The 11,099-nt window shown below is 40.8% G+C and overlaps 1 protein-coding gene across 5 annotated transcripts in view; it reads right to left on the minus strand.

Annotated features, from left to right (window-relative positions):
- LOC133619274 (uncharacterized) overlaps nucleotides 1–11,099 on the minus strand; it is a 75,920-nt gene that overhangs the window by 25,030 nt on the left and 39,791 nt on the right. The window contains exon 1 of one of the 5 annotated variants that reach the window (XM_061980224.1): nucleotides 6,892–6,975. The exons of the other annotated variants lie outside the window; for them this stretch is intronic. Coding sequence (XP_061836208.1) covers nucleotides 6,892–6,970 — 79 coding nt within the window. The 5' untranslated portion in view covers nucleotides 6,971–6,975. Of the gene's footprint in view, nucleotides 1–6,891; nucleotides 6,976–11,099 lie in introns of those variants that run through there. 5 annotated transcript variants of the gene reach the window in all.

The following is an 11,099-nucleotide window of genomic DNA, read 5'->3' on the forward strand; positions in this document are numbered from 1 at the left end:
AGTGTGTGAGCAATTCAGGGACAAAGGACCTCGGTAGCACGGCAAGCAATGGCGGCAGTTTGTTCCCGCAGACGAGCGAGCTAAACCCCCTGGATGTCTTGGCTCACACCGTCCTTTATGCCACCGAAGATGATCAAGAGAAGAATATCGACCCTAGCTTCCCTGGCCTGCTGACATCAACTCCAAAACTGGACAGAGGGTATGTCTACAGAATATATTAATTGATGAAAATTGGGCTGTCTGCACTCTCAAAGTGCATGTTGTTGCCAAATGTATTTCATATGCTGCAAACTTAGTTCATAGTTGTTAGTTTCCTTTAATGCCAAACAAACACATACCAATCGTTGTTTAGAAGGCGATCGCCGAATTCGTCCTCGCTTTCTCCCGTATCGCTGGCTGTTGTGTCGTTTTCGTCGGTTTCGCTTGCATACGGTTCAAACCGACATGGCTCAATAGCTTCAGTTTCTTCTTCAATTTCGTTTTCGCTACCTGCCTCCACACTACAACCATCCGTTTCAATACATGCGTAATCTGTTTAATCGCTTAAGCCGCTGAAATCCGAGTCTGAATCCGAGCTAATGTCGCTATAGCTTGCTGTTCTATGCGCCATGTTTGTTTGTGTTGGCTTCACTATGTGACGTCACAGGAAAATGGACGGGTGTAAAATCAACGATCGTTAAAATCAGGCACTTTGAAGCTTTTTTTTAGGGATATTGCGTGATGGGTAAAATTAAAAAAAAAACTTTGAAAAATAAAATAAGCCACTGGGAACTGATTTTTAATGGTTTTAACCCTTCTGAAATTGTGATAATGTTCCCCTTTAAAATACAGTAGCAAAGTAGGCCTGAACATTCATTAGAAACATGCAGGGGCTTTTGTTAATCAAGTATATTAAATATTATTTGAACAGTAACATTGTGTTTGAATATAGGGAAAAAAACGTGTTTAATTAAGTGATTCTTTGGCGTGCCACTAGATAGAGCCCGCGTACCACAGCTTGAGATTCACTGTTGTAGAATATCGCAATAGACTATTGTATCGTGATGAATATTGTATTGTGAAGTCCTTGCCTACTCAGCCTAACATTGGATAATTATGGCAAAAAATATTAAGTACGATTATTCTGATTTATATTAAAATTATAATTGAAAACCCGAGTATTCATTCATTTGAAAACATGAGTATTTATTGTACAGTATCACCAAAACTCAACTTTAAATATATTTTAAAATTACAACAACTACAATAATAGCGGTAACAACAATACATTTGAATAACAATAGCAATATGAAAAAAACAATACAATTCAGTTTTTCCGTTGTAATTTTTTTGAATTTCCGTTTTTTTACCTTTTCATTTACTTCACCAACATAGAGTGCGTGCTTTATCCTACTTTTTTCATTAATAAGATTTGATCAAATCAATCAATCAATCCAAATGTATTTATACAGCACTTAATCACAAGTGTCTCAAGGGCCATGCAAAGTCACAACAACAATCCCCTAATCTAAACCTACAAATGTTCTTTAATTAAATGCAAAAATCCTCTAATTTATTGGCGCAATACATTTTGGACAATTTTGACCAGCATTTTAAGTAAGTGGTTTTCTAATTTAAAAAAAAGAGAGCCTCCTAATGTGTGACTGCTGTCCTGTTTGTACTCCGATTGTACATTGATGATGTCGTTCACAACAACACAAGCAGATGAGATGTTTTGTGTGTGAATGCATTGTTCTTGCTAGCTTTAGCTTCGTAGTTTAGTCGCTGTTTTCAAGTGGTCGTCTCCACTTTGTTTAGCTTAGAAGTTGAGTGTTTCGGGGATGACTAAGGAGTCTGAAAACATTAATTTCCCAAACAAATGTTCCTTCTTTTCACAAAGACAGCATTTGCCTCACATTTATATCAATTTCTGTAATATACTGTTTAACAGCAGATTCCGTTTTATTGGCCAGTTCTCTGATTCTGTCCGAGGCTACGTTAATGCGGAAATAATATGGCTTTAGTTTTTTTGTTGAGTTTAGTGGTTTTTGATTAGGCGTAAAAGCGCTGCTTGATGACTGAGTAGCGCTTATACAGCAGCCGCCGGCCTCCGTAGCTCCCATACCCTCTCCTCTGTTGCAAGTAGAGATGTCCGATAATGGATTTTTGCCGATATCCGATATTTTAATATTGTCCAACTCTTAATTACCGATTCCGATATCAACCGACACCGATATATACAGTCGTGGAATTAACACATTATTATGCCTAATTTTGTTGTGATGCCCCGCTGGATGCATTAAACAATGTAACAAGGTTTTCCAAAATAAATCAACTCAAGTTATGGAAAAAAATGCCAACATGGCACTGCCATATTTATTATTGAAGTCTCACAAAGTGCATTATTTTTTTTAACATGCCTCAAAACAGCAGCTTGGAATTTGGGACATGCTCTCCCTGAGAGAGCATGAGGAGGTTGAGGTGGGCGGGTGGCGGGGTTGAGGTGGGAGGGGGGGGGTGTATATTGTAGCGTCCCGGAAGAGTTAGTGCTGCAAGGGGTTCTGGGTATTTGTTCTGTTGTGTATATGTTGTGTTACGTTGCGGATGTTCTCCCGAAATGTGTTTGCCATTCTTGTTTGGTGTGGGTTCACAGTGTGGCGCATATTTGTAACAGTTGTTTATACGGCCACCCTCAGTGTGACCTGTATGGCTGTTTACCAAGTATGCATTGCATTCACTTGTGTGTGTGACAAGCCGTAGATATTATGTGACTGCGCCGGCACGCAAAGGCAGTGCCTTTAAGGTTTATTGGCGCTCTGTACTTCTCCCTACGTCCGTGTACACAGCGGCGTTTTAAATAGTCATACATTTTACTTATTGAAACCGATACCGATCATTTCCGATATTACATTTTAAAGCATTTATCGGCGGATAATATCAGCAGTCCGATATTATCAGACATCTCTAGTTGCAAGTTTTGTTGATTCTATGTAACATGTTTACATGTTCTATGGCTATAAGGTTTTTTTCCTTGGCCTCAGTCTGGACTAGGGATGTCCCGATCCGATATTTGGATCGGATCGGCCGCCGATATTTGCCAAAAAATGCGTATCGGCAAGACATGGGAAAATGCCGATCCAGATCCAGTTTAAAAAAAACCAACTCCGGTCCGTGTTTTCCACCGCACCGATTTAAATAATACATTCCACTTTTCTGCTGCACCCCAATTTCCGTTCCGCATTTTCCAGCACACCTTCAACACATCCACATGTCTGTGAATTCTCACGCAGTTGCTTTTAGCTGCTGGCATTACACGACAGGCTCTTCTCACTCTTTCCTGTGTCTCCCTCTCACAGACAGCGAGCGCAGCTTCTTACACACGTCACATACTGTCACGTCATACGTCACATACTGTCACGTCATATGTCACATACGTATACGTCCTCTCCCAGCAGAGAGGTAGCAGCATGGCTAACGTTAGCTGTGATGCTAGCGCAGCCGTGTGATCAACGTTTCCTCTAAGGTGCGCGCCTGCGCAATTGCGCACTCGCACTGCTCAAGCGTCCTCTGCGCACGGCAAATCTATGCCACGCACAAAATCAAATAAAAAAATAAGCGCACAACAATTTTCGATACGACACGGACACGACAGAGAAAACAGTTTTCGTCATCATTGTTCAAATATTGTAACGTCTGTCGAGACGCTTATCTCCATTCGGTGCCACACGTCCACACCATCAAAATGCCGAGGCAAAAATTTCCACATCAACACCGTATGAAAAAATTTGTGATTTTTTTAGTTGTGATTTCCTTCTCTGCATGAAAGTTTAAAAGTAGCATATATTAATGTAGTATGAAGAAGAATGTTTTAATGTTGACATGCAAGCCTTGAAAGAACATTTTGAAAATCAAGACTACATTTCCTGCAAATGGGTGCATTTCTACCCTATATTTTAACTTTAGATTTATTCTCATATCAAACTCTTTTGGCTGTCTTTTTGACACTTACATCCGGCGCCCCCCTCCACACCCTGGATTGTAAATAATGTAAATAATTCAATGTGATTATCTTGTGTGATGACTGTATTATGATGATAGTATATATCTGATAGTATATATCTGTATCATGAATCAATTTAAGTGGACCCCGACTTAAACAAGTTGAAAAACTTATTGGGGTGTTACCATTTAGTGGTCAATTGTACGGAATATGTACTTCACTGTGCAACCTACTAATAAAAGTCTCAATCAATCAATCAAAACACATAGAATCATCATACTGCTGTGATTATATGCATCAAGTGTTCATTCAAGGCTAAGGCAAAATATCGAGATATATAATGTGTATCACAATATGGCCTTAAAATATCGCAATATTAAAAAAAGGCCATATCGCCCAGCCCTAGTTCAATGATGTCATTTCTGTTTGTCATGTATAATTTTGTCTATTTTGTGTTTATCCTTGAATAAACAGGTCAGTTTCTTGTTACCAACCCATCCATCCATCCATCCATCCATTTTCTACCGCTTATTCCCTTTGGGGTCACGGGGGGCGCTGGAGCCTATCTCAGCTACAATCGGGCGGAAGGCGGGGTACACCCTGGACATGCTCGGATAGGCCAGTATCGGTCAGTATCGGTATCGGTCAGTATCGGTATCGGATCGGAAGTGAAAAAATAATATCGGTATCGGATCGGGACATCCCTAGTCTGGACCCCCCTTCCCAGGAGTCCAGCCTTGGACTGAATATTTTTTTACTCTGCCCCCTCCCCAGCGTTTACCTGTTTCTCACCATTTTTTGTAAAGGGCGCCGGAAGTCGGCAGACCCGTCAGCGGTCCTGTTCTGTCTCCCTGTAACGTTTGTCTGATCTTGAATGGGACTGTGCTGAAAATCTCAATTTCCCCTCAGGGATTAATAAAGTACTTCTGATTCTGTGTCAAATAAAAACTAGCAACCATGGTTAGACCCCAAATTTTCAAATAGACATGGTCTTATGTTTACCTATATGCTCACTCATTCGTTTTCTCTGTTACAAGCTCAGGAATTTATATGCACGTTGGGCGGCCCATTAATTGCCTTTTTTGATTATAGTATTTTTATGAACACGAGAAGTCAAAATCTAAATAAAAATTTGATTACATGCTAGTGTTTTCTGCACAACCTGCACAGAATGAAACAAACTTACACCAGCTGTGCTTATACGCACCTATCCAGAGACACACTCGTATGTTACCTTAGCTTAATATGGCAGCAGGACAAAAAAAGAGAACTGATCCCACTCAAAAAAAAAAGATAAAGTCTGCAGTTTGGGAACATTTTGGTTACTTATAAAATGACATTGATGGTTCACACATTTGCAAAACCCGCAAAAAGAAAGTTGCGTATAAAGGGTCTAATTCAGTGGTTCTTAACCTTGTTGGAGGTACCAAACCCCACCAGTTTCATATGCACATTCACCCAACCCTCCTTTTTTTTCAAATTCAAGACAAAGTTATTACATGTTTTTGGTAACACTTTAGTAGGGGGAACATATTCTAAGTAACAAAGACTGTATTTAGAGTTTTTTGGACACTAGGGCGGGGGGTCGGCAACCCGCGGCTCTAGAGCCGCATGCGGTTCTTTAGCGCCGCCCTAGTGGCTCTCTGGAGCTTTTTAAAAAATGTATGAAAAATGAAAAAAGTTGAGGGGGAAAAATTTTTTTTTTTGTTTTAGTATGTTTTCTGTAGAAGGACAAACATGACACAAACCTCCCTAATTGTTATAAATCACACTGTTTATATTAAACATGCTTCACTGATTCGAGTATTTGGCGAGCGCCGTTTTGTCCTACTAATTTTGGCGGTCCTTGAACTCATCTTAGTTTGTTTACATATATAACTTTCTCCGACTTCCTAGGACGTGTTTTATCCTTTATCTGTCTCATTTTGTCCACCAAATTTTAACTTTGTGCATGAATGCACAAAGGTGAGTTTTGTCGATGTTATTGACATGTGTAGAGTGCTAATCAGACATATTTGGTCACTGCATGACTGCAAGCTAATCGATGCTAACATGCTATTTAGGCTAGCGATATGTACATATTGCATCATTATGCCTCATTTGTAGCTAGATTTGAGGTCATTTAGTTTCCTTTAAGTCCTCTTAATTCAATGTAAATCTTTCAACATTTTGGGTTGCCGACCCCTGCACTAGGGGAACATATTCTAAGTAACAAAGACTTAATTTAGAGTTATTTGGTTAGGGTTAGGGTTCGGGCCAGGGTTAGAGGGTTAGGGTTATAATAACGCTATGCCGAATAAGGCATTAATAAGTACTTAATAATAACTAGTTAAGACCCATTATGTTACTAATTTGCATGTTAATAAGCAACTAATTAATGGTGAATATGTTCCCCATACTAAAGTGTTACCATGTTTTTTTTACTGGTGCACAAAATGAAGCGTGCATGAACATCACCTTGTTCAAACAACAAAACCAACACAGTGCATAAACTCACAACAAATTACATACCTGCAAACCAGTCAGCTGTTGCCGTATCCGTAACACGCCGAAAGGGAGAAGTTTGTATTTACACGATGAGTCGGGTGTGTTTTGACCCCCGTCGAACCCCTGAGGCCGACTGGCCGAACCCCTAGGGTTCGATCGAACCCAGGTTAAGAACCACTGGTCTAATATGTCCAATGTGGTGTAGCAGTAATCGCCAAAGTAAAGGTAAGACATAACTGACATAAATCATGCTAGCGGCAAGTTACTAAATGAAGAACTGAGTTAGTAGGGAGTGTCGGAGGCAGATATTTACATATATCCGTATTTAAGTGTTACTTCTTTATTTTCATAATCATATTACAAAACAGCTAGTGTTTTTCTTCCAATTGTGATCTTTTGGTTGTCTGCAAATACTGTGTGCTAACCTTGAATATGGAATGTAAGAAAGAGAGATACTCCTTCTTTTATCTCTTCTTGTGTCCAGGTGCGGAGGACAGTGGGCATGTGTTTGGGCTGGAAAGACAAGACAGCGAGGGTGGGAGGGAGAGAGACTTTATAGAATAGAAGGTTTCCATATTTTAGATCAGACCATCTTAGCTGCGCAATTGAATGTTCTATGCTGGACTGGTCTCATCATATTTGCAAAGCTTTGAAAATATATTACAAAATACCTATTCTGTCTCTGGTGGTTCTTTTACTCAGCTTTAAGTGTCGTAAAGAGCTTGGGAGCGACGACCAAAAACTTGAATTCCCTGGGAGGAACAACTGGTCCAAACGCAACAGGAGTTAAATATAAACATGTCTTTTACCATCGGTACCTTAGTTCAGTGTTAGCAAACAGCAACAGGTACCGTATATTCCGCACTATTAGCCGCACCTAAAAACCACAAATTTACTCAAAAGCTGACAGTGCAGCTTTTAACCCGGTGCGCTTTATATATGGATTAATATTACGATTCATTTTCATAAAGTTTCGATCTCGCAACTTCGGTAAACAGCCGCCATCTTTTTTCCCGGTAGAACAGGAAGCGCTTCTTCTTCTACGCAAGCAACCGCCAAGGTAAGCACCCGCCCCCATAGAACAGGAAGCGCTTTTTCTTCTACTGTAAGCAACCACCCGCCTGCGTAGAAGAAGAAAAAGCGCGCGGATATACCGTACGTTTCATTTCCTTTGTGTGTTTACATCTGTAAAGACCACAAAATGGCTCCTACTAAGCGTCAGGGATCCGGTTCATGAAAAGACGCAATCTCTCCATCCGCACACGGATTACTATTTCACAGCAACTGATATTCCTGTGAACCGCACTGTGGATTCAACGGGAGCACGTACGGTGAATATTCGCACCACAGGGAATGAGAAGTCATCCTTCACTGTGGTTCTAGCTTGCCATGCTAATGGCCAGAAACTTCCACCCATGGTGATATTCAAAAGGAAGACCTTGCCAAAAGAGACCTTTCCAGCCGGCGTCATCATAAAAGCTAACTCGAAGGGATGGATGAAGAAAAGATGAGCGAGTGGTTAAGGTAAGTTTAAGTTTACGCGAAGAGGCCGGGTGGCTTTTTTCACGCAGCTCTGTCCATGTTGATATACGTATGTTTGTGATTGCACATTTGCGTACATTTTGGGAGTGAACAGAGTTGTTAGAACGCTGGTTTTTAATATATTATTAAAGTTTGACTGACCTATCTGACTGTTTTTTTGACATTCCTTTAGCGCAGTTAGATGCGACTTACAACACCGGGCGGCTTATAGGTGGACAAAGTTTTGAAATATGCTGTTCATTGAAGGCACGGCTTTTAACCCAGGGCGCCTTATGGTGCGGAAAATACGGTACTCATTCAGTGACCATTTAACATTAGAGATGGCTTTTTCCTGTCCGTGTTGAACAAACTATAAGCATGTTAAGTTCATATAGGCAGTGTAAAACACTGACATAACATCAGGAGCTTGAAGGATAGCAACACTCTATGATAGGATCTAATTATGTGCATTCTGGTTATTACCACAGCATAAGGGAGGTGATTAAAAATGAATAAATAGGCAAGGGTGACAGTTGACAACAATAACACTGAGTTTCCGTATGGGTGGGAGAGCCACAAAGTTAGTCATATATTATTCAAATTAAAGTATTAATTATTGTGATGGTTGATGTGTGAGGGAGCAGGGTTGGGGTGGGGGCGGGGTATGGTGGTAGCAGGGGTGTATAATGTAGCCCGGAAGAGTCAGGGCTGCATGGGATTCTGGGTATTTATTCTGTTGTGTTTATGTTGTGTTAAGGTGCAGATGTTCTCCCGAAATGTGTTTGTCATTCTTGTTTGGTTTTGGTTCAAAGTGTGGCGCATTATTAGTAAGAGTGTTAAAGTTGTTTTATATGGTCACCGTCAGTGTAACCTGTGTGCTTGTTGAGCAAGTATGCCTTGCTGTCACATACGTGTTCAAGCAGAAGATGTATATTGTATAACAAATGTTGGGCTGGCACGCTGTTAATACAGGTTGTAGAGGGCGCCAAATGTTGTACCATCATGGCACGCCCTTATTATAGCTGTAAGGGTGAAAATCGGTGAATATTAATCCCGGGAGTTTTCTGCGAGAGGCACTGAAATCCGGAAGTCTCACGGGAAAATTGGGGAGTTCAGCAAGTAAGCTGCTGAGCCGCATCATAGTGATCAAAGAGCCGCATGCGGCTCCGGAGCCGCGGGTTGCCGACCCCTGATCTAGCCCAGTGGTTCTTAACCTTGTTGGAGGTATCGAACCCCACCAGTTTCATATGCGCACTTACCGAACCCTTCTTTAGTAAAATATATATACATATATATTTTTTCAAATTCATGACAAAGTTATATGTTTTTTTACTGGCGCACAAAATGAACCGTGCATGAACATCACCTTGTTCAAAGAACAATACCAACACAGTGCATGAACTCACAACAAATTACACACCTGCAAATCAGTGTGACTTCTGTTGTTGCCGTATCCATAATACGCCGATAGGAAGAAGTTTTTATTTAAACGATTAGTCGGGTGTGTTGCAGAAAAAAAGACCATATATTTTTTTAACCGATTTCCGAACTCTAAATGGGTGAATTTTGGCAAATTAAACGCCTTTCTATTATTCGCTCTCGGAGCGATGACGTCACAACGTGACGTCACATCGGGAAGCAATCCGCCATTTTCTCAAACACATTACCGGTACAAACACCGAATCAAATCAGCTCTGTTATTTTCCGTTTTTCGACTGTTTTCCGTACCTTGGAGACATCATGCCTTGTCGGTGTTATCGGGGGGTGTAACAACACGAACAGGGACAGATTCAAGTTGCACCAGTGACCCAAAGATGCGAAAGTGGCAAGAAATTGGACGAATGTTGTTCAAAATACGAGGGTGTGGGGAAAGCCGACGAAAATGGTCAGTCGTTTGTTCCGCACACTTTAGCGACGAAAGCTATGCTACGACAGAGATGGCAAGAATGTGTGGATATCCTGCGACACTCAAAGCAGATGCATTTCCAACGATAAAGTCAAAGAAATCTGCCGCCAGACCCCCATTGAATCTGCCGGAGTGTGTGAGCAATTCAGGGACAAAGGGCCTCGGTAGCACGGCAAGCAATGGCGGCAGTTTGTTCCCGCAGACGAGCGAGCTAAACCCCCTGGATGTCTTGGCTCACACCGCTTCTACCGTCCCTTAAGCCACCGAAGATGATCAAGAGAAGAATATCGACCCTAGCTTCCCTGGCCTGCTGACATCAACTCCAAAACTGGACAGATCAGCTTTCAGGAAAAGAGAGCGGATGAGGGTATGTCTACAGAATATATTAATTGATGAAAACTTTATTCATTACTCGCAGTTTTACGTAAATTATTATACATAAACTGTGTTTACCAATAATTTAGCTTAAAAACATTCCAACACTTAAAAACAATCACATACCAATCGTTGGTTAGAAGGCGATCGCCGAATTCGTCCTCGCTTTCTCCCGTGTCGCTGGCTGTCGTGTCGTTTTCGCTTGCATACGGTTCAAACCAATATGGCTCAATAGCTTCAGTTTCTTCTTCAATTTCGCTTAAGCCGCTGAAATCCGAGTCTGAATCCGAGCTAATGTCGCTATACCTTGCTGTCCATCCGCCATGTTTGTTTGTATTGGCATCACTATGTGACGTCACAGGAAAATGGACGGGTGTATATAACGATGGTTAAAATCAGGCACTTTGAAGCTTTTTTTAGGGATATTGCGTGATGGGTAAAATTTTGAAAAAAATAATAATAATAAATAATAAGCCACTGGGAACTGATTTTTAATGGTTTTAACCCTTCTGAAATTGTGAGAATGTTCCCCTTTAAGAACCACTGATCTAGCCTATTTCTATTCATTTGTCCATCAGTAAAATATTTTTAAAGACTACTCCAATTGTTTAGCTGACTATTTATATCTGTGCGTGGCATTGCATTTGTGGTTTACAAGAATAAATAAATACAAACAGAATAATGCCACGTATGATGTGTGGAGACATTTCACCCCAACCAATGTAGGCAGAAAAGCTGTGTACATTTGCAAATACTGTGCAAAGAGCTATGTCAAAAATGGCACAAAGATGCAGCAGCATATAGACAAGTGCCCAATAATATATCATTATT

Source organism: Nerophis lumbriciformis, linkage group LG20 (assembly GCF_033978685.3).
Source record: "Nerophis lumbriciformis linkage group LG20, RoL_Nlum_v2.1, whole genome shotgun sequence".
Lineage (NCBI taxonomy): Eukaryota > Metazoa > Chordata > Actinopteri > Syngnathiformes > Syngnathidae > Nerophis > Nerophis lumbriciformis.